At 60.2% G+C, this 23,496-nt stretch overlaps 2 protein-coding genes and 1 pseudogene across 5 annotated transcripts; 1 reads left to right on the top strand and 2 right to left on the bottom strand.

Annotated features, from left to right (window-relative positions):
* The window catches only part of LOC111139600, a 5,486-nt pseudogene extending 1,690 nt beyond the window's left edge, over positions 1–3,796 (bottom strand).
* LOC111139599 (ret finger protein-like 4A) lies at positions 3,795–6,182 on the top strand. Its single transcript, XM_022491922.1, has 2 exons — positions 3,795–4,080; positions 5,593–6,182. Exons 1-2 carry the CDS (start codon positions 3,795–3,797, stop codon positions 6,180–6,182), a joined length of 876 nt encoding a protein of 291 aa, XP_022347630.1.
* Positions 6,183–8,704: 2,522 nt separating this feature from the next.
* LOC111139608 (epsin 1) lies at positions 8,705–23,154 on the bottom strand. 4 transcript variants are annotated; one of them, XM_022491930.1, is made up of 10 exons: positions 22,904–23,154; positions 19,595–19,933; positions 15,618–15,867; positions 14,568–14,692; positions 14,145–14,219; positions 13,496–13,579; positions 11,972–12,257; positions 11,248–11,358; positions 11,000–11,083; positions 8,705–9,686 (listed from the first exon to the last, which is right to left on the bottom strand). In XM_022491930.1, the coding sequence occupies exons 2-10, from the start codon at positions 19,820–19,822 to the stop codon at positions 9,121–9,123; spliced, it is 1,809 nt and encodes a 602-aa protein (XP_022347638.1). In that variant the 5' UTR covers positions 19,823–19,933; positions 22,904–23,154; the 3' UTR covers positions 8,705–9,120. The 4 variants fall into 4 exon arrangements, with proteins under 4 accessions (XP_022347638.1, XP_022347637.1, XP_022347639.1 ...); XM_022491929.1 differs by having other exon boundaries at positions 19,595–19,917; XM_022491931.1 differs by having other exon boundaries at positions 11,000–11,080; positions 19,595–19,917.
* Positions 23,155–23,496: the final 342 nt, after the last annotated feature.

Raw genomic sequence — 23,496 nt, 5'->3', positions numbered from 1 at the left:
AAAAAAAAAAAAAAAGAAAGGCCATGCTTGCCTTGTGAGAAAATATGATTGACCCATAAAAAGTGTTAAGTTAATATGCACTTAGTAAACAAGTAAGTGAAGGGAGGTGGGCATACTGTACCTCTCTTAGAATTTAGGATTATTCTGTCACCATGACTCATTAACCTAAAAGAAGGAAGTAGAAAATGCAAACTCATGTTCAAATGTATAAGATTATCTAACTCATTAAAATTGCAAGGAAATCACCAGTGAGCTTTTGAGAACGCTTAATAGTATTTATCAGAGCGACTGGATGATACACCTTCCGAAAAGTCAGCAGCCTTCTGACTCTACAGCAGGACACTAAAATGACCTCAGAGTCACCACAATGTGAATTTCACATCAACTATTGATCACAGTGGCCAAAACAAAGTTAATTCCCATATCCTGTGTAGTAACAGTAACAGTAGAAACAATGATTATGGTACACAATATTTGTTTCCCTGTTTTGATTATCTATCAGTACCAGGGATATGAAAAAAAGGTATTACAATGTCAAATGGGAAAAATGGATCACGTATGTTCCACCAAACTACTTCTGAGACTGGAAGATTAAATATAATTCATCTCACTAACATTTTTTCTCTTTCCTTGATGCCTCACATACAGAGCAACACACACACACACGCTACAAAACAAAGAAAAATGACCCCCAAATCTCCAGAGGAATACAGAGGCAATTGTGTCCTACTGCAGTAGGATTTCAGAAAGGAAAAAAAAAAAATAGGGTCATTACATCATAATATCATTACACCATTGACCATTTTTCTCTGTGAGCATCTCTCGGTGTGTGTTTGTGTGTGTCAGTGGACCTTATTTATGTCAGGATTTTGCAGTTATGACCTGAATTCTACACATCAATTTTTTTTCTGGGCAAGAAACAAAACTGTTTAATATGCAGATGGCATGACCATCTATGTAGAAATTTTTGAGGCATATGGAAAAAAAACAGCTAGAACTAGTAAGTGAATTTGGTGAAGTCAGGATATAGGTCAATATATAAAAATCAATAACTTTTTTTTATGTTCAGTTAACCACCTGTAGTACAAAATGAGTCCTTGAAGCAATGTTCAACGATTCATTAGTTCAGTGTAACACCCTGTGCTCATCACAGTGCGTGCCCTCCCCAATGCCCATCACCCAGTTACCCCCCTCCCCCCACCCCTCTGAAACCCCCAGTTTGTTTCCCCGGAGTCCAGAGCTTCTCTGATTTCCCCCTCTTTGGATTTTCCTCCCTTTCCCTACGACCCTCCACCCTCCGTGCTATTGCTTATGTTTTACATATGAGTGACACCATATGATCATTGTCTTTCTCTGCCTGCCTTACCTCACTTAACAAAATCCCCTCCAGTCCCATCCATGTCGATGCAGATGGTGGGTGTCCATCCTTCCTGATGGCTGAGGAATATTCCTTTGTACATATGGACCACATCTTCTTTATCCATTCGTCTCTTGAAGGACATCTCAGCTCTTTCCATAGTTTGGCTATTCTGGACATTGCTGCTATGAACATTGGGGTGTATGTGCCCCCTTCGGATCACTACATCTGTATCTTTAGGGTAAATACCCAGTAGTGCAATTGCTGGGTCATAGCGTAGCTCTATTTTCAACTTTTTGAGGAACCTCCATGCTGTTTTCCAGAGTGGCTGCACCAGCTTGCATTCCCACCAACAGTGCAGGAGGCTCCCCTTTCTCTGCATCCTCTCCAGCATCTGTCATTTCCTGACTTGTTAATTTTAGCCATTCTGACTGCTGTGAGGTGGGATCTCATTGTGGTTGTGATTTATATTTCCCTGATGCTGAGTGACGTTGAGCACTTTTTTGTGTGTCGTGTGCCTCATATGCCTCAGAAATTTCTACATAGATGGTCATGCCATCTGCATATTAAACAGTTTTGTTTCTTGCCCAGAAAGAAAATTGATGTGTAGAATTCAGGTCATAACTTCAAAATCCTGTTGGCCATTTGGATGTCTTTTTCGGACAGATATCTGCTCATTATGATGTAATTTTTGTTTTAGGTGACATCCAGGTAATGAGGGATTTTTGTTTGGATGATAAAAATCCAGGGCAGGGGGCGGGGAAGAAACATGAAAAAGAGACCAGACTGACTTTAAAATTTAAACTTAATCATTGAAAGATTAAGGGAGTAAATCAAGTGTCAATGATTAGATCAAGGTGCAAGCCATTAACTTGGCTTGTACTCCATTCTGCTGCGGTGACGTGCCTGACACTATGATTTCATGTTGGCAGTGAAGCCACGGGGCCAGCTTTCCCAAGCAGTTGTCTCAACACGGCCGGCAAAGAACAGCACAGCGCTGCAGAGCCTGACTCTGGGAGGGTGTGCTGACAGCCCCAGGCGGAGGAATGATCGTCATGGGGCCACAGGAAGGCTCTGATCGGAAGGAACAGTCAGGGGGCCGTGCCTTCCTTGGAGTTTCGCCAGATCAAACATAATTAAAGTATCTCCAGGCAGAAGGAACAGTGGGACATTACGTACCTGAGAGTTTAAACCGCAGTGATTTGAAATAGCCTTGTGAAGAGTGGGTCATCAGGACGGCCCCAGGCCCCAGCCGACATAAAGGTTTGCTAAACAGAGCGGTCCTGGTATCTGAGGAGTCCTGGACCTCTGGAGGGGGTTTGAGAAAGCAGGATGGAGGCAGGAATTCTGCATCAGAACAGGGAAGCACAAGGGGGCCACCTGGGGAACGGCTGGGAGTGGACCCAAATCAGGCGTTAGAGTCCCTTCATGTACCAGACGTTGTTAGACGTCCCAGCGATGTCACTCACAAAGCAGATCCTGTCCAGGCTCTTTACACAGGGAGGATCCAGGACAAAATAAGTAGGAAAATAGCTAACAAAAAGCAAACCTCAACTTTCACTGGGAAGATATATGTATTTTATAGTTTTATTTCTGAGCTGAATTTCAAAATATTTTTTAAAGATTTTATTTATTGGGGCGCCTGGGTGGCTCTGTCGTTAAGCTCTGCCTTCAGCTCAAGTCATGATCCCAGGATCCTGGGATCGAGCCCCGCATCGGGCTCCATGCTCAGCGGGAAGCCTGGTTCTCCCTCTCCCTCTGCCCCTGCTTGTGTTCCCTCTCTCGCTGTGTCTCTCTCTGTCAAATACATAAATAAAATCTTGAAGAAGTAACACTTTCATGATACAATTACCTCCTTTGTTTGTGGTGGCCTCTCTGACGTGTGAGAAAAGTCCCACTAAAGAGAGTGTGAACTCTGATGGGATTAGGGAGGGTGTGGGCAGGGAGGCCTCCCTAATAAAAACCACTCCTGGGGAGCTCACTTCAGAACTGCCGTCAGAGGGAGAACGGGGGCCAGAGCAGGACTGAGGTGAGTGCAACCCCACAGTTTCTTTCGCTTTTTTCAAATGTCTGCAACCACCTGCAAACACAGAGGACAAACGGGTGGGTGGCTGCCAGAGGGGAGGCGGAGGGGCGCGGTCAGACTGGGGGAAGGGGGGTGGGAGGTGCAGGCATCCTGAGGTGGAATGAGTCTCGGGGAGGAAAGGCACAGCCTGGGGAACACGGTCAGTGGTACAGCACAGACCCTCTCAGCACCTCGCCTGGAGCCAGACAGTGGGTCCCGTCCTTCACTCCAACCAGCATCAGAAGCCCTGGGCCATGAGTCCTGCTTGCCCGGATGCAAACCGGTTGTAGGGACAGCAAATGACAGGGGCCCAAGGCCTGATGTCCCTCTGCCTCCCGGAAGGTCTCACTTGCCTTTCCCCACACAGTGGTCATGGCCGCACACTTGCAAGAGACAAGCAGGTGTCCTGTGTGCCTGACTTACCTGGAGGCGCCCGTGTACCTGAAGTGTGGCTTCGCCTGCTGCCTCCGCTGCTTCGACTCCCTGCAGAGGGAGCCCGGCGGGGAGGGTTTCCAGTGTCCCTCCTGCTCCGCACTCTCTCGGAGGAAGGACCTCAGGCCAGGCACTCATCTTGGGAGGCTGGTCTCCAGGATCAGGGAGTTGGAGCCCCAGCTGAAAGCCGTTCTGCACATGAACCCAAACGTGCACAAGTTCCAAGGTACGGCCTGCCCGCCCCCCCGCAAGGTTCCCGGAAAACGCACCTTGCCTACAGCTCTCCATCGCACAAGGGCATGGGCGGCAACGTTGATCTTTGCTTTACTTACCCAGAAGTATAGATTAGAACTGCCTATAAGAAGGGAAGCTTGTCCCTGACCTGCAGCTAAGAGAAATCACACCTGACTCTCTCACATCCCCGAGTTAGGGTGCTTTCTCCCAGCTCAGCTGCACGGCTCACGGGCTCAAGGAGGCCAGACGGGACCTCCCAGCCCCCCTGGAGCCGGCGGAGTCCTTGCTCCTTCTGGCTCTGTCCCCGCTCTCCTATGATGGGTCCTGAAGAGCGGTGGGTCCCTTGGTCTGAAGGGCATGTGAGCAGTCCAGTGTCCTTGTGAAGGACAGGCGTTGCCTTGTGTTCTGAGCGCACTCTAGCTCCATGCAACTCGAATTTGGGATGGTGAACCCTGTCCCTGAAACGTGACAAGTCTTGTCAAGGCCCCTGGGATGGTCGAAAAGGGAGCATCTTCCACAGAGCTGGGTGTCAGGGCGCCAAGTGAAAGAGTTGGTCCAGAGGGCTTCTTTGGTTTTGTGTGTGTGTGTGTGTGTGTGTGTGTGTGTGTGTTTGCTTAAGATTTTATTTATTTGACAGAGAGAGCGAGAGGGAACACAAGCAGTGGGAAAGGGAGAAGCAGGCTTCCCGCTAAGCAGGGAGCCAGATGCAGGACTCGATCCCAGGAGCCTGGGATCATAACCTGAGCTGAAGGGAGCCGCTTAACGACCGAGCCGCCCAGATGCCCCCAGAGGGTTTATTTCTGATGTTGTGTTGGCTCCATCCACGTGGTCCCCTTAGGATAGCCTCCTGGTGTGTAGGCAACCCACAAAGTCCCTGTGCTCCCATCTCCCTGCCCTCTGAGCCATGCCCTGCGGCTAAGTCACTGCCAGACCCCAGCATACCCCCACTCATGTCCCTGGGGGCCCTTCCTCAGCCTGGGCTGCCCAGAGCTCACCCGGCTCCTCTCAGGACCCCCAGCCTTGTGTGTTTGCAACCCCAGGAAGCCAAGGGCTGGGGTGCATTTGCCTGTTAACAGCAGGAACCGAGGAAGGTCATTGACAAGAACAAAGATGGGAGCAACTTCCGGATCCAACGTTCTGCGCCAAGTGTAATAGTGGCCACCGTTCACATACTCGCCGGGTGCCCGTTTGTCAATGGAAAGCGAACTGGTTTGCATGTTGACAACAAACACGGTCACGGTCTCCTCATGTGTAATCTGTGCCAAAGGAAGGAGCACCTGTAATCTAACAGCACTTAATGTGGAAGAGCACCTAGTAGGAGTCAGAGGGACTCGTCCTGATTAGGATCGTTCTCTCTCTACATTTGACCTTATCAGGGGCCAGGGACATCTCCCCAGGGAAGTTCTGATCAGGGAGGAAGCACAGGGTGGAGAGAAGATGGGTGAGACCTTGGGGCTTCGCAGTCGAGTGCATGTTTGCTGATTGGCTTGTTTTCCCTCCCCAGTGGAGGTGACCCTGGATGTTGACACCGCCAACCACTACCTCATCGTTTCTGAGGACCTGAGGAGTGTCCGCTGTGGGTATTCCAAACAGACCCGGAGCGCCGGGGCCCAGAGGTTCGACTATGCCCTCTGCGTCCTGGGCTCCCCTGGGTTCCCCTCTGGCCGCCACTACTGGGAGGTGGACGTGGGGATGAGCAAGGCATGGGACGTGGGTGTTTGCCGAGACTCCGCTGACCGACAAGGGCCCATTCTACTGTCCGAAGAGCTTGGCTTCTGGACGGTGGGCTTGAGAAAAGGAGATCTCTTCCGAGCCAGCACCGGGCCTGTGACCGTGCTCTCGGTGAGCCCCCGCTTACACCGAATAGGGGTTTTCCTGGACATGGGTCTTGGCACCGTTTCTTTTTATCACGTGAGCGATGGAGCCCACATTTTCACCTTCACTGGAATCCCTGCTGTGGGGCCGCTGCGTCCGTTTTTTGCTCCCGGGAGTCCCACCACGGATGGTCAAGGCTTCCTGAGAATCTGTCCCCTGAGGAACCCAGCTGTTGCTAGTCGCTCTCCAGTGGGCTCAGATACAGAACACAGTTTCTAGAGAATTCCCGTGTGCGCACAGTGGGCGCCGGGACCCTCTGCTTGTTCCTGTGGGCGGTACAGAGGGCAGACGAGACACGTGGTAGCGCTGGCGAATCGTGAGCACTAACCAGCCGAGGGAGAAGCGCCTTTAAAACATGAAGTATCGCACATTCGTTCCCGTTGGGACCTTCCACGTTTCTGTTCCAATGAATGGGTTCTGGTTTTTCAAATCAATCTCCAAATATGTCTATTTTCTGCAATATTAACTTAGTGTTAATGGAGGTTAGAAGCTGAATAAAAACGTGGATGTGGCCTAACGGATTAATGGACTTTCTAGGTGATATGTGAGCAAAACCTACAGAGACAGTAAATACGTGTGAGTACGTAGGAAGTTCCCCCAAGGGCTGAAATGCACGTTCATGTGCACACCATGTGGAACGCGGGAAGAATGTGGCAGGGCAGTCGGGGGTGGCTTCCATTGAATGGGGGTGCAGCCTAGCACCACAGGTGTGCCCCCTTAAAGCAAGAGATACCCCCTCGTGCAGTGTGTCAGTGCAGGGGGCCGCGGAGGGGGGCTGTCCCAGGGGTGGGAGCGACGGGCCTGCCGTCGCCAGGACAAGGGGCCGCAGGGAGCCAGCAGGGAGCCACCCCTTCTTAGTCCAGTGGTGACCACATTGGGCTAGGGAGCCCGGTGGTGTCTACCACCCCTACATCAGGCTGCCTTTGTAGGTGGAAACTGCCCTAGAGCATATGGAAACATGGGGCCGTGTTCCATTAAAACTTTATTTACAAAAATCAGCAGGCAGCCAGACCCTGGCTGGCCCACCTCAACCTGGGCGTCAGGCGCCCACTGCCAGCGGGTTCGCAGCCCAGCGCCGGTGTGTGCGCAGAAAGCGAAGAAGGAGCGAGGGGTCCGACGTGCAGGGCTGGGCCGCACGGGGGCCACGCCGGAAGACATTCTGCACGGAGGGCAGACCGAGTTCTCAAGGGAAGGTGAGGCAGAGGCTGGCTAAGACAGGTGAGCAGAGGGCACACGAAGGCGTGCGAGACAGGCCAGGCTGGAGCAGGGGGCCGCGCGCGCAGGCGCACTGCGGTGCTTAGAAGTGGCGCGCGCCAGCGGGGTGTGGGCGGGCAGGCTTGCGGGCTGGGGTCCCGCCCTGCAAGCACAGAGGGTGGGGGGGCTTCGTCTCCAGTGCCACAGGCCGGTCGCAGGCCCACGCGCTCCCCTGACCAGACCCCGGCCATCCTGCCCCTGCAGCCCTGGGGCCCTGCAGACACACCCACGACGGGGCAGTCGGAGCAGCTCAGTGGAGCCCAGCGAGCCCCAGCCCGGGGCAGGGACATTTGGATGGCTGCACTCCTTCAGCATGGATCACAAGGGGTCACTGCAAACGCAGGCGCTACTGAGACGTGGTGGCCCGCAGCTTCTGGACAGACGAAGGAGCACAGGGACAAAGGGCGTTTGGAGCCCAGGGGACTCATGCCGAAGGAAGGGAAAGGAACCGGCCCCAGAGCGAATGCTGACACGGGCGACAAGGAAAGAAAGGTGGACCATCACAGCCTTCCCAGAGAGCGAACCCAGGTCTGAGTTAGGGGCTGCTTCGGTGTCTTTCCAAAGGAAGTGGAAGAAGGGCCCACAGGGCTCCCAGAAGAAAAGCACCACAGGGTGCAGTGCTGACCCGGCCACCCTGTGCCGCCCCCTGACCCCGGCCACGGCCCCCGCGCCCTCCCAGGTCAGCCTGGGAAACACTTCCTGCAAGTCCCCAGTGCCCCCAGGCACTTCCTTCTCTGGGTGGGGGGGCTGCCGTTCTCCCCTCCGTCCACCCCCAAAATCCTACAGTCTCCCCCATCTGCAGGAAGGAGCCCACACTGACCCCCGTCCCCACCACTGGACAGTAGGGACACAAGTCCCACCGCCCTTCGTCTGAGCTCCCACTCTGCCATATGTCTCAGCACCCCCCCCAAGACTGTGCTGGGGCTCACAAGCCACACTCTCAAGTGGGCCACCTCCTTGGGGAGACACGTCAGCCCTCGCCACCCCAAGACAGGGAACCACTGGGTGTGGATCAGTGATCACCCAAGGCCACCTATCAACCCCGGCCAATAGGTGGCCCTGGGCTCCAGCAGAAGTGGCCACCAGTTTCTCAGGACCGCTGGCTGGACAAGGGCCATGTAGGGAGCTGGGGGCGGGGGGTCGTGTGTGGGCCAGGGGTCGCATCCACTGGGACACAGCATGGCAGTGCTGTTGTGTGTCAAAGACACGCAGTTCTCACCTCGGGAGGAAGCCTAACCACAGGCTCACCCGCAGCTCACCAAGCCTGGGACGACCCCCGACCCCCACGTGCCGCCCTCCAGCCCCCACCCAACACCGCCATCAGTTCCCCAGCCCTGAGTGGGCCGTGATGCCGCCAGAGCCGGGGTGCTCCGTGGGGCCCCAGACAGCCCACCCCCAGAAGAGAAAGGCCAGGGAAATGGAGACCTCTGAGAAGACTGGAGCCTTGGGTCCCACAGCTGAGGGTCCTGTAAATCACGTATGGGAACTTGGGGGAGCCACACCCGTGAGAATTGCCATTTATTCCCGAAGTCGCCGAAATTATCACCAAGGATTCACCAGGGGGTGTGCATGGGGACAAGAAGGCTCAAACACTGATTGAGGGGCCAGTTGGGAGGGAGAGGGATGGTGGGGGGACCCCCGGCTGTCCCTCCCCTCTCTAATGCCACAGGAAAAGGGTCCTCCTCTGGCCAGCACCCCTCCCCATCTCCCATGTCCAGTTTCTCTCCGGGGAGGTGGGGCGGGGGGACATGGAAGAGGGTGTAGTGTGAGTGGGCCCCAGGAGGGGGAGGGTGCTGGGGTTAGGGCGGGGGTCCCCCGCTTCACATGCACTCACAACACTGGTCTCCCAGGGAGCAGAAATGGGGGAAGCCAGGCCAGGCCAAATTCCCCCCCCCCTCCTGGATTATAGGAGGAAGGGATTAGTGTTGGGGGCCGGGGGGCCTGGGGGCATCATGGGGGGCAGGCCAGGGCCCCCACCAAGGGGAGAGATGTATGTTGGTGGTGCTCCAGGGACTGGGGGCACAGGGCTGAGCCGGAGCTGGTTCAGGGTGAGCGTCGCAGGGGGTGCGGGCTGGAAGGGGTTTGTGATGGAGGGGCCGGAGGTCGGGGCTCCTAGAGGAGAGAAAGGAGAGGAGACACGCAGAGCAGAGTCAGGGCTCGGCCCGGGGAGGAGGTGTTCGAGCGGGACCGGCCTGGGAGGCCCCCACTTACCACTTGGCAGGAAGGGGTTGGAGGCCTTGGCTCCTGGGGGCGCAGGGCCCGGCCGGCTCACCAGCGAGTCCAGGTCGACCAGGGCTGCATTAGGGCCCAGGAAGGACTCCGGAGTCTTCCGTGTGGGCGGTGGCGGCGTTGGAGCAGCTGCAGGTGGGGGGCTGCCCACAGCCTCAGCCAGAGAACCCCCGACCCCACTCATGTCGAACGCCCCAGGACTGCGGGCGGGCACCTCTCCGGCGAGCAGTTCCAGCTCCCCTAGGAGGAGCCAGAGAGGGAGTCAGGGGAAGACGGGCGTGAGGGCCTCAAACAAGGAGGCCTTGGTGCTGAGAGGCAGAGCCCAGGAACACTAGCCCAAGGAACAACAGCGGATGACCCCCAGGGCAGAGTGCCAAGGAGAACCACCAAGGGACAAGTGTACCCAAGGGTGCTCACATGGCCCCACAAGAACCACACCAGTCCCACGGTCCCAAGCAGCAAGTTCACGGTGGACAGACAACAGCAGGCACCAAGGAGCCCGGCAGCCTGGATGACATTCGTTAGCACGAGATCTGATTTTCTTAAAGAGAGGTTTAGGAACCCCATCTAACGTCGGGAGACGCACGGACTGGTGCCGAGAAGAGAGGAAATGGCCCAGAGGAACGCCAGCTGCGGACCGCACAGTGACCAAGGTGGGCCTGGGGGCCGGGAGGGGATCGCTGGTGCCCATCAGTCCCACGTCTTCCTGCGGGCCCACGTCACTCAAAGACCAACACGGAAAAGAAACACAGGGACCACACTCCTGTGGGAGGAGACAGCAGGCCCCTCCTGGTGAGAGGCTCCCGTGTCCTCCTGGCACCTCGCAGGGAGGCGTCTTCTAGCGAGGACAGAGCCAGCCTGGACCCTGCCAGGAGGAGGATGCACAAAAGCCAGGACGCCCACAGGCCAGGGACCCCGTGGAACGCCCCAGGACTGGTCTCCCAGGGACCCCGTGGATGGGAGGGCCTGGCAGGAAAGATGCGCTGAGCCCTGAGGCCCCAAAGGGCAGCCAAGGAAGGCGACACTCGCCAGAGCCCCTGCGATCACCACACCGCTGGTGACCCAGGGTGCAACTGGCTGGGCCCTTGAGACACCAGAGAAATGTTCCAGGGGACAGAGAAATCAGGTCAGCGCGCGGGGAGGCTCCAGAATCGGAACTCTTTGCACTATTCTTGCGACTTTCCTCAAGTATAAAACCGCTGGAAACAAAGTTAAAGCTTCTTTCCCAGCATAAACCATCCAGCTCTGAAAACACGGCCTGGGCGCTGGGTCCCGTGAGGGCTACAGTCCCCCCGCTTAACCCTGCACTCAGAAGCGCACCCACCTGACCTGGAAGGCCCCCTGCAGTGGGGGAGGGAGACCACAGGGGGGCAGGGCAGGACAGGGGGGCAGGGCAGGACATGGCGGGGATGTGGCCTGGTGACTGGGGCCTGATGGGGGCGGGGGGGGGGGGGGGGGCGGGGACCGGGGGGGGGGGACCTGGGGCGGGGGAGTGCGAGGGCAGGGGTGTGGGGGGGGTGCAGCAGGGCTCGGTGGGGGCGAGGGGGGCTCACCCGTGCTGCTCCCAGAGGCCGGCAGGGCCGTGCGCAGTCGGTCAAAATCAGAGAACTCATCAGGCTCCGTGTCAAACCCCACTGCTGTAGGGGCCCAGGGTGTCAGCTCAGCTCACTGCGGGAACCAGCCTCCCGCTCCCCCTGCACCCCCAGCACCCAGGAGACCAGACACCTCACGCTCCCCTGCACCCACCCCGACACATACACACTCTGACACCCTCAGCTGAACCCCAGAGCCCACCCGGTACCTGTGGTGCCATTGGTGCTGGGCTTGGCAGGTGACCCTCCCCAGGGGTCTGAGAAGGCTGGGGCTGGAGCCCAGGGATCTGAGGCAGGGGGTCCTCCAGCTGGAGCCCCACCTGGGTGAGGAAGGAAGCCTGTGAGAGGCTGGTGTTTGGAGCATTCGTCACCTACGGATCTGTGCCCGCCATCCCCAGCCTTCCTTTTCAGCCCACCCCTCCCAGAAGTCCTGCCCTGCCCCCATCCTGGGACACAGCTGGACATCAGGAGGGCTCCCAGCCCAGCCCCAGCCAGCCATTCCCCCCTGACCCCCACCGTCTAGCACGGGCGCACGTACACTGCTGGACCTTTGCCCATGTGTCCCTTCCTGGCAAAGCCCTCCTCAGCTCTAAGGCCTCTGGAAAGCCCCCAAGAAGCTCCCCAGCTGGGGAAGGGGCCTTGGGTGTGTGCCTCACCTAGGCGAGCCCAACCCCCACCCCCAAACCCCCTCCCAGCCTGCCTGGACCCAGCCTCACCAGCCGCACCATCCTGACTCCGCCCGAGCAGCCTCTCCGCAGCCCGACACCCCCTGGTGCCCTGCCCTTCGTCCCTCAAGGCTCCCTCACCCACTCTCCTCTGGGCTGTCTTATCTAAGCCCTGCAGTAGCCTGTCACCCCCTTGACCGTATCTGCCCCTGTCCCCAGGGTGTGCCCCGGACTGTCGAGGCTACAGCAGCAGGCAGCCAGCACTCACCGTCAGAGCTCCCCCACGGGTCAGGCGCGGGCCCCTCTCCAGCTGCAGGGGCCTGGGTCCCACCCCAAGGGTCAACCGGGGGCCCTGCAGGAGCAGCAGGCCTCCAAGGATCCCCAGAGGCTGCTGTAGGGGCCGGACCCCCCCAAGGATCAGCAGCTGGAGGGACAGGGCCCCCGCCCCAAGGGTCCGAGGTGGGGGCGCTCATGGGCGCTGGGCCCCCCCAGGGGTCCGAGGCTGGCGGTGGAGCCGGGGCCGTGAAGACATCGGCAAGATCCATGAGGGATGACTGCAAGACACAACGGGGAAACTGCGCGTGAGGCGCGAGCACGCCAGGCCAGGGCACTGGGGAGAGAACCTGGAAGAGAAATGGCCCCAGAATGAGAGAGGGAACCGGGCACCTTGGGGCGAAGACCCACTACGAGAGAGAGACAGCCAGGGGGCCGTGAGACAGAAGGAGGCGGCCTCCCCACACCCCATTCACACTCCACCCCCGCTCTGTCCGCCTCCCCCACCAGCCCAGCCCCAAACGCTGAGAGTCTCACCTGGTCCTGCCCCCATCCCTCCATCCACTCCCCAGTTCCCACTGGGATTGAGGACAGAGGCCAAACCCAAAACCACCCCTACCGGCCTGGCCCGCGTGGCTCCCACGCACTCTGGGAGGTGTGCCCAGGGTCGCCCACCCTGTCTCGGGCCACTGGCTGAGGCCCAGCATGCATCCCACGTCTCCGCACACACCGGGCTTCCCGTGCTTCACAGGAACAGCATACGTGTCCCCGTGTCCTGGGGGTAAGCCCAACCAACCAGAGTGGCCGGTGTCTCTAACACAGAGCGGCTGCGCCGCCCGTCCCCACAGCACACAAGGAGCAGAGTGCTGGGACCGACCCTCCTGAGCTGTGAGGCCCCAGGGAGACCCTCTGGCCGAGGCCGGGAGGGTGTCTGTGTTCCTCCTGTTGGAGCTAGCCCCGTGACCCACCCCACCGTGGAGGCCAACTGCGCCTCGAAGACGCTCAGGACTCCCACAGCATCCGGTGTGAGGCCACAGAACAGGCCAGCTCGGATGCCCTAGCCGGTGACTGACCTTGGCCCTGATATGCAAAGGACACCTGTCCACCCTAAGAGCCAAGAGAAGGGTTGAAGCTGCGCAGACGGAAACACCCGCAGACATCGTCTGTCTCCCCTGGGGGGACCGGAGGCCCAGGAGGTTGGGGACCAGACTGGTCTCGCTCGTGCACCGAGCCTCGGAATCCGGGGTGCGCGCGGACACAGAGAAGGTACCCCAGACCACGTGCGTGCGCACGAGCTCGATGCCATCCCCTTCTCGCCCAACCAGGCTGCTCAGCAACAAGGACCGAACAGCACCAGCAGCGTCTCCGACAGCAGGGACGGACAAATGTCACGCCTCACGCACTCAGTGCTCCAAGCACTGACGGAGCGCCCTCCGGTCTGCACACACGTCCGTGAGAAGACGGCGCCCTGCCCACGGCCCCAGAGCGCATGCAGGCAGGGTGGCCTGCCCGTGCTCACCTCCTCCTGGCCGCCGGTCTCCCTCCTGCTCTCCTCTATGGCCATCTGGAGCCTCAGATCATCCCCACGGCGGATCCGCTCTTCCTGTTGGGGTCACGGAAGCGGGCAGCGAGGGAGGGTGAGAATGGGAGCGACCGGGCTGCCCCCCCCCCAACAACAACCGCACGGTCCCACCCAAACAAAAGTGACAAAATTAAAATGGGATGTGGACAATGTGTGGGAAGGGGGGACGGGGAAGAACGTGCAGTCCACGGGATGAGGACACAGGGAGGGTGTGCGGGAGACGGGCCTGGCCCGGCCTGGCTCCCACGGCTTAGGAAGCATGGGGCCCCGGGGAGGATGGGCCCTCATGCCGGATGCCTGACTCTGGGGTGTCGGCTGTACTGGGTGGAGGTGACCAAGCCCTGGGCTGTGCTGGAGGGTGAGGGAAGGGCTCCCTCGCCACCCGGAACAGCTAGAAGGCATCTGCCTCCCATGCTGGGACTGCACCCATCTGAGAAGCCACGTGACACAGGTCCCGCTGCTGGAAATGTGCGGTAGAGTGTGTAAACCAGGGATGGGGCTGGTGGGGGGCAAGGAGGGGCAAGGAAGCGGGGACCTGGGGAGGGTCTGAGGGGAGCCCTGCGGAGGGTAGGGAGGCTGCTCTGACCTTGTCGTGCTCCTCTCGGCTCAAACTAAGGGCCAGCTGGAGCTGGACGTCATCCTCGGGGCCGCAGGGCGGGGGCTGGGGAGAGAGCGTGTGAGGGGCCGGGTGGGAGGCCAGACAGGGGAGGGGAGGGGAGGGAGAAGAGGACAGACAGGCACACACAGAGCAACGGAGGAGAGCCAGGGATGGACAGAGCCACAGACACGGTCACAGATAGAGCACCCACGCAGAAAAGTAAGAATTCGCAGGACGAGGACGGACGGTGGGCAGAGAGGGGAAGGGGGAGCAGCCGGACAGATCAGAGAGGGGGCGCAGGGGCGACACAGAGAGCACCGGCCCTCGGGAGCTGAGCAGTGAAGGATGGAGACGGGATGGCAGAACCAAAGTCAAAGCCCCGCCGCGCCCCACACCCACCCGGCCTGCTACCTGGTCAGCCTCCTCCTTGCTCATGGCCAAGGCCAGCTGCAACTGCAGCTCCTCCTCCCCGCTGCTCTGCGGCCACGCCTGCTCCGCCTCGGGTGGGGGCCCGGAGCCCACGGCTGCTGAGGAGGCTGCCGAGGGGAGAATCAGCTGAGACCCAGGCGGAGACAGAGAAGGGGACCACCCGCAGCCCAGATGGCGGGCTTCCACCGGGGTGGGGGGCGGGCCATGAGCCGGGTTTGTCCAGCGTCCCCGGAAGCCCGCCAGGAGGGATGGAGGAGGTCCGGGAGCCTCAGAGCCCACGCCCCTGCTCCCCACACGGCAGGCCTGGGGCCTGCACAGAGCCCGGGGGGGCCCACAGAGCTCCCGCGTGTCCAGGGCCTGCATTTCCAGGGCTGCTGGAGATCTTTATGGCAGGACCAGCTGGGCGTCAGAGGAAGAAGAGCACTGCATCCAGAGCCCCCCACCTCATGCTGGGCGCAGCCGACACCGGGGGTGACGTGGAGTGAAGGAAGGTGGAAGAGAGAATGGGAAGGGGGTGACCATCTGGAAGGAAGGACGAGCAGCGTGCAGGGAACTAACAGGCAAAGGACCAGCTAAGCTGGGGGGAAGCGCCCGCCTGCCCCTCCCAGCTGGCCGCCCTGGTTCTGGCGTGAACGGTCCCCCTTCAGAGAGCCGTCCCCAACCTCCGACCCTGGGCAGCCCCTCCAAGTCCTGTTCTCTTTGTCTCAGGCACTGAGAACCCTCAGGCAGGACCGCGGGCGAACCCATCTGCACCTCCAGGGCCCAGCCTGCGGGCAGAGGCACCCGGGCCCTTAGGTGGCTCTCGGTTAACAACTGAGGGTGAACAGAACAGTTCTCAGCTCTCGGGTTCCACCACGAGGGGGACGGGACAGGCAAGGACCGTCGTGGAAGGGGAGAGCCTGCACCTGGAACTCCGGCCCACCTGTCCAGAAGGAGGGGAAGCGGGAGGGCTGGGCGGCGGGCTGCGGGCTTCAAGACGAGGGGCGGGGCCTACAGGGAGGGACGGGGTGGGGGAGGGGCCGCAGGCCTCACCGGTGGCGGTCTGCGCCAGCTTCTCCTTGGTCTTGAGCGCGTGGGCGCGCTCCTCCCGCAGCCGGTCCTCGTCCCGCAGCAAGGCCACCAGCTGCTTGGCCTTCTCGCGCACGTTCACGCCCTGGTCCTTGCCGTCGCGGTCCACGTACTGGAAGTCCTTCAGCGTCTGCACGGCGTACATGTTCTCCTTGCACTGCTGCGACACACGCTCCGAGCCGGTCTTGATGAGGTACTCCATCAGGGTCATGGCCTTCGGGGCGGGGGCACACGGGTCACTCACATGGCGGCCGGGAACCCCGTCCCAGCACCAGCCTGGGGGTCACTGGCCGGCAGGCCGACAAGCGTGGCCCATGAGCACGCGGACACTACCCGGCCGCGGGAAAGAACAGAGCACTGCACGAGCTGCCACCTGCGGGGCTGACCCTGAAGACGTGGGACACGTGGCTGCGCTCACACCAAGTGTCCTCCATGAGGAGGCTCGCGGCCGCCAGGAGCTGGGGGTTTCTTAACGGGCACAGGCTTTGTGTCCAGAATGAACACCCCGTGGACCCAGGCGGCGACGGGAGCAACACCTGGGAACGCACCTGCTGCCCCGGGACCGCACGCATGCTCTAGGAGGGTGACCTGTGCCGCAGGGCGTCCACACGTGTCTCGACAGACACATGGAAACAGGGAAGCGCCGCCCCACCCGCACTTCCCTCCGCGTTCAGAGCCACTCTCATTCTCTAGAAGGAGGACCCTAAGGAGTGTGGCCACAAAGACGCGCTCATTCCATCACGCTCCAGAGCAGCCCAGGACACAGGCCCGCGCTGCCTTCTCTACTGTCCTGGAAGTCCGGAAAGTGTCGCCACTTCCAGCGTGAGACTTTACAAGTCTGAGGACAACAAGAGGGAGACTCTCTGCCCCCGAATCAGCAGTCCGGAGGGAGACACGGAACTGCTGGGTCTGGTCAGGCCTCGGCTCTCTGCAGGGACACACGCATGCTGGGAGCAGCAGGACACCTGGCGACAGCGGCTGCGTTATAGGTCGGGAGGACAAATTCTCGTTCCAACAAGTGAAAATTAAACAGCAGAGAAAACCTCCAGTCCTCGGACAACAGAACACCTCAGAGTGTGCAGGGGGCCCCTGGGACCACATGGGGCCCCGGACACCCCCCAGAGCACAGCGAAACAACACCGGGAGGCCCTGGCCACGGGCGCGGAGCTGGGTGGGCAGTGGGGGACGAGCTGCGGACCGTGCCGTGGGTCATTAGTGACGCCCCACCGTCCACCGGCGCCCGACCTGGATCTGGCCGGCTTCCCAAAGGTGTGCGAACAGCAGTCAGACGTTAGTCTTTAACCAGCCGGGAGACGCTCATGCATCACAGCAGGAGGGAAAGCGGCGCCCGGTGGGCATGGGGTCAGGCAGGCTCCCCGAGTCCTGGGCCGGCTATGCTCGGACCACAGCGGCCGCACCCACACCCCACACCAGCCTCCCCGCAGGCCAGTTAAGCTATGTGAGAGCAACGGATCCACACAGCCCACCTCAGTCTGGAACAGGACTCGCACCCAGCGAGCTCCGAGACCTCGTTTCCGGGGCCCTGGAGACTTTGGCAGCGCAGTTAAACAGACCGCGGACCCGGAAACAGCCCAAACACCCACCAAGGGCCAAATGCTCACGCAGGACACACACTGTGCTCGCGGGGCGGGAGCGGCCCAAAAGCAGCAAGGTAGCTCAAGAGACCCCCAGACGCAGCAGACACAAAGGACCAGGAGTGGGACCCCATGGAAAGTTCTAGAACAGGCCTGGTGGACCTAAAACACCGCAGGATGCTTCTGGGGAAGAGCTGTCTGAGCAGGCCCCGGGGGGCGAAGGAGGGGGGACACCCTCCATCTCATGTGGGTGCCGGCTCCACGGGGGTGTGCGTGCGTGAGAGCCAACCAGGTCGCACACTTATAATGGGGGCCACACTGGCAAACGTGCACATTTTCTCAAAAGCAAGCAACGGGACAACCCGACAGTCCCTGTTAATTTCCAAAACCACTTGCTCCCGGATGGTGGACGCCAGCACACGAAAGCTAGTCTACAACAGGGGCCAGCGACCTTCTTCTGAAGGGCCCACGTGATCAATAACCCAGCTTTCCAGGCCACGCGGCCGGGCGGCAGAGGGGGCAGCCGCGCAGGAACAGGCCTGGCCCTCTCGCAGAGCTTCACCTACAACACGGGCGGCAGGCCGGATTCAGCCCTGGGGCCGTCGTGTGTTCACCTCTGGTTTAAGAAAAAGACCTGGAGATCCTGATTCCTCAGAGCAGGGAGGAGACGTGGACAAGTACAAGAGCGGGCTCTGGGGCTCCTCTCCCACCCCGGGGCCCTGGGTGGCTCCGAGCCTCCTCATGCCTCCGTGTCCCCACCTACAAAGCGGGGACAAAAAAAGTGGGGACATTTCACGGGGGTTCTGTGCCCACAGCAGTGTGTCTCCGGCTGCGGTCCAGGCCCGTGAGGACTCACCTCCCCCAGCACGGCCCACGAGCCCCACCAAGCTTCTCTCAAAGTTTCAGGAGGCCCTCCCGGTCCCGTCCCCCAACTTCACCACCACACGAAGGCTCACCCAGACCCCTCCCCCTTTCCCTAGACCACCGCCACCCGGTCCTTCACAACAAACAGCCACAGAACAGACCAAGCAGAGAATCCACGGGAATGAGGACCCAAACCGGGGCTGTCGGGATGGGCGTGAAAAGAAGCCAGAGCATTTCCAGGTCTCAGAAATGTGGGAGCCTCCGAGAGCCAGGCCAGCCCAGGCCCCAGCTGGAGTCCATGGAGCCAGCGGCTTCCTCTGCCTCGTCCACGGCCACACACCGAGCAGACCCTCAGCTTGACCCTCACTGAAGCAACAGCAGCAGCAGGACTGGCCACCACTGCTGACCCTCCCTCCAGCGCCTCGCCAGCAGCCGGACCCTCACACGGCAGGAAGTCCACAGGCCGCTCGGAGCCACACAGCCAGGAGTGGGACCTGGCCACCGGCCCCAGCCTGTGCCCACTGCGACCTCTTGACCCAAGGGGAGGACGCCGGGCCCCAGGCGAGAAAACGGAAACACTGCTCACTGAGCGTTGCCCAAAGTCCCATTCCCTCCGACCACAGCCTGCAGTCTTGTCTGCTGACCGGATGAGGACGCGTGCACACAACACGAGGGACCAGCAAAAGGGTTCCCGTGGAAAGCACTCTGTCCACGTTTATCAAAATGACATGTGTGTGTGCCCCTCGCCCCAGAAGTCCCAGTTCTAGACAACGGCGAACACGCGAGGCTGCTCGCGGCAGTCTTGTTAACAAAAGCAAAACATCACAGACCGCTCAAAACTCAGCACCAGGTAGCGGGCAGTTGTTAAGAAAGGAAAGGAAGGAAGGGTGGGACAAAGGACAAAAGAAACAAAGAAAAGAAGGAAAAAAGCTGACAGATCTACACTGTGACGGGGAATGATCTCTAAGACACAGCCTCCTCTTCCTTTTCAAAACCGCGCCGCAGTTCACCCGTGATAAAATTGAGTTCTCGCGGGCAGCTCTGCGTTCTCCTAACTGCCTGCGGCCACGTGACCACTGTGGACGCAGAAGAGCTCCACGGCCCCCGAGTTCCCCGGGGCCCGAGGACATCCACACACACGCCTGGGGATACCAGCTGCCTCGGAGAGGGAACTGGGCTCCGGACACACAGAGGGACAAACACGGGGCACCCGCTTGACCTTCTCCATGGACAGATCTCACAAACGTACCACGGTTTCAAAAAGAAGTGGAGTCCTAAGACTCACCATTCTCCAACCCACATGCTTGTTACCTCAGTTAAAAGAAAGGAGGGACGAAGGGAGAGAGCTTGCACATAAAGACCGAGAACGCCAGCTCCTCCACAGCACGGGGGAGGTGGGCCGGGTGGTGCCCCCGCCTGAGCCCAGCGCCCGCCCACGCAGTCGCGTGCCCCGGAGGGCCCGCCGCAGGCCCAGGCACTGACCTTGTAGACATGCCTCCAGTTCTTGCCGTGGTCATTGAGCCGCTTCCAAATCATGCTCATGATCTCGGAGAAGGCAACAACATTGTAGGTGAGGTCAGCGATCTCAGACATCAGGGAGCTGGATGGACCCCAGGGGTCGTTGCTTGTGGCTTCTCGGACCTTGATCTCGGCCTCTGAGTAGTTGTGGACTATGTTCTTCATCTGGCGCCGCAGTGACGAGGTCGACATGGTGGCAGGCAGTGGCGAGGGCGGCGAGCCCCCTGGGGTATGGCGAGATGGAGGACTCAAGAAAGACAGCGGCAGGAGCTGGTGGGTCACCACATCTGAGAAGGAAAGGCCCTTTGGAGACACAAGCAGGACCTGGGGCTGCACGGCCTGCACCCATACCCTTGTGGGGCTCCTCACTGCCCCTGGGGCCTAGAAGGCTCTGGCCCTTGTTAAACCCCATCTTAGTCACCCGGTCCATCTTTCAGTTCCTCAAACATGCCCAGCTCCTTCCTGCTTGGGGGCCCGGCTCAGTGAGGCAGGGAGGCAGAGTGTGCATTGGGAGAACCACAGGCTGGGGGCAACGCAGTGCAACGTGTCCCAGCCGGCTGCCTTGCTCGGGGGGCCAGGGACTCCTGCACCTCAGTTTTCTCCTCGAAGAAGTGGGAATCGTTCTGTAACCCTGGGAGCTGAGAGAACTCGGTGCGTGGGAAGTGCGCTATGAACGTGGGTGGTCATGAGATGGTCACCTTGCTCTTCCTCTCCCTCACCACCCAGATCACGCCCACTCACCCTGAGAACTCTGTTGAAGCGTCCCAGATTTTACACACTCAAACACCGTGGTCACTGTTTCCCGGGGGCCCCATGGGTAGACTGAGGCACCCTCGTGATTTTATACTCGTCTGTCTGCCCTTGTGGCTAAGGCCGGCCCACGAGCCCCATGGGGACAGAAACCACATCTGTATGGATATGAATTTTCCCATCAGAGCAGCTGCCCCCAGAAGAGCCATTCAATAAACCACCGGAAGGAAGGGAAGGAGGGAGAACAGGAGAGACCTCTGGAGCAGGAGTGGAGAGGGCAGAATCTGAGACAGAAACAAGGATACACACGGAGACCATAAAAGGGAACAGAAAGACAAGAGGCAGGCAATGCCAGAGGGACAAGGTGTCCCAAGGGTGGGGGAGCTGGAGGCTCAGGGAAGAAGAGATAAGGACGAGCAGAGGGGCTGCCTGGGTCCCAGCCGTGTGCCAGGGGCTCGCTGACCAAGAGATGCCCATTATCCCACCCAACGCCACCAAGAGCATTCTTTTTTTTTTTTTTTTAAAGATTTTATTTATTTATTTGACAGAGAGAAATCACAAGCAGGCAGAGAGGCAAGCAGAGAGAGAGGAGGAAGCAGGCTCCCTGCTGAGCAGAGACCCCGATGTGGGGCTTGAACCCAGGACCTGGGATCATGACCTGAGCCGAAGGCAGCGGCTTAACCCACTGAGCCACCCAGGCGCCCCCACCAAGAGCATTCTAACTGATGAGAAGACGGGCGCTCATGGAGGCTAAGCACTTCCACCAAGGTCGCACACCACGCACAGCAGCACAGACTGCACCTCGGGCTCGGACGCCCGAACCTACACTTTTAAACCAACCTGTGCTGAGAGTAAGGTGATGGGAAGAAACAAGAGGACGGGAACCAGGCAGACGGGGACGATCACAGCAAGCAGCCCTAACCTTGTGCCAGGCACTCTTCCCCGTGGTTCACACACAGTGACTCATTAACTGCTCCCAACTCCATGATTCACAGCACCTCACAGGCGAGGAAACTGAGGCACAGCAAGAGCCACTCCCCTGCCCTGGCTCCCGAGGAAACTCGGACCGCCACAGTCCACAGCCACACCAACGAGCCCTCCACAATGTACCTAAGTCCTGGGACAGGCAGCGGGCCCCAGCTGTGAACTCAGGCTGGAAAGCGGGGCACTTGGAGACACACGTGAACAGCTGGAAAGACCCGGTCAGGGGGCCGAGCAGGCCAGCCAGACACACTGAGAGGAAGAGCTGGTGGGACCCACACAGAGGACACAGAGGGACAGGAACGAGACAAATGAGGGGAGAAAGAAGCGCAGAGAAACCGGGGCAGAGGTGCTACCCAGAGACACGGTGAGCAGAAGTCACAGGAAACAGTGATGGAAACAGGGCAGGCAGTGAGGCAGACGACAACGAGGAAAGACTGAGACCCTGAACGAAGAGAACAACCTGATGCTACAGACTTACAGAGGAAAAACCAAGACAAAACAGAGAATATGTAAAACTGGGGCCCAAATCCTGGCCAAAAGCTACCAACAGGGCAACCTCCTTGAGACTGAGTTTGAGAGACTCTGACACGAAGGAAAGAATTCCTACCCGGCAGGTTCGGGGATCAAATAAGATGGGTACATAGGGTGCGTGGGGCCCTGCCCCACAGAGAGGAGGAGCTCCTTGAGGCTGCCGCCCATTATTATCAGACCCGAAGAGCATTTCCCAAAGGGTGGTCCCAGAAGACGCCCCGCTAGAACGCTGTGAAATTGTACCAAAGTGCCCTACAGAACAGTCGATGGGGCACCAAAGCTAAAACTCCCAGTATCGCTTAAAATGAGACCAAGCTTTTCAAAATAAACGGTCTCAAACACAAGGATCTGGTTAAACAGAGGACGACAGGGCAAAACTCCGCGAGGGGTGTTCAGAGGCCTGACGGCACACAGCGTGGAAGGGGAAATCTGGGGGCAATAACGGAATCCGGAGCGGCCAGCAGCTGATGCAGCGCCAGCCGGCGCCGGGCGTTCACCGTACCACCTCCGTGAACACGCACCGCCCTGCCGTGAGAAGCTACCCGAGGAACACTACCGGCCGGCACGCAGTGGGCCTGACTGCAGAACCGGGCTCCGGACCACCGCACCGGAGACCCGAAAACCTGCGCGAGGGGCACGTCCCAGACCGAGCCGCGCGCTCGCGCAGAGGACCCCAGGCTGGCGGGGACGTGCGCGGGGACGGCAATGAATGAGAAACGGGGTAAGAGGATGCCCGGAGTCCCCGGCAACTGCAGACGTGGAAGCCCGCGGGGAGAGAGAGGCAGAGAGCAAGAGGCGCACAGCCGCCACCCCGACCACCGCGCGCCGACACCGGGCACAGCAGGCGCATGGGCCCCCGCAGCACCGACGCCCGGGCGCAGGCCAGCGGGCGCCCGATGCCGGCCGGCCGGCCTCACACACACAAAGGCCGCGGGGCTGAGCCGGGGGCGGTCACACGCGACGGACGCCCGAGCGGCCTGGCCCGCCGCGCCCCCGGCCCGCGCTCACCTCGGCCCCTCACGCCGGGCTCCGGGGGGTCATGGCGGGCAGCCCCCTGCCCCCGCTCAGCCTCGGTGTCGCGGGGCGCGCGCCTGGCTGCGGGCGGCGGACGCGGAGGCTCACTCGGATGCACGCGCGGACACACGGAAAGGCCGCACGCCGACGGCCCCGCCGCCCCGGCGCCCGAGAGGGGCGCAGAGGGCCGGGCGGGGGGGGGAAAGGGAGCCGCCGAGCGGACGGGAAGCAACCGAAGGCAGCGACGGACCGGAAGCGGAAGTGGCGGTGCGCCCCGCCCTCCGCACCGTACCCCGCGGCCCCGTCCGCAGCGAGCCTGCGCAGCCGCCACTTCCGCAGCCCCGCTCGCCCTGCATCGTCACTTCCGGCGCGCGGGCACTGCGCTCGGGCGCCGCCGTGAGGTCCCGAGGGACAGGCGCGGACAAGTACAATTGCAGGCCTCAGCGGGGCGGGCCGGCAAGCGCGGCCGAAGCAGGCGGGGAAGGGACCGCGTCGTCGCCAGCCCGCGCGGCCACTCCGCCCCCAGCACCCCGCGGCGTCCGAGAGAACTCCCCCTCTCTCCTGGGGCAGGAGGAAGCAGCCGGCAG

This window comes from Enhydra lutris, unplaced genomic scaffold (genome assembly GCF_002288905.1).
Source record: "Enhydra lutris kenyoni isolate GAN:26980312 unplaced genomic scaffold, ASM228890v2 scaffoldscaffold111, whole genome shotgun sequence".
NCBI classification, from domain to species: domain Eukaryota; kingdom Metazoa; phylum Chordata; class Mammalia; order Carnivora; family Mustelidae; genus Enhydra; species Enhydra lutris.
Note: the sequence above shows the minus strand (reverse complement) of the source record. Positions and strands in the feature narration are given on the sequence as shown.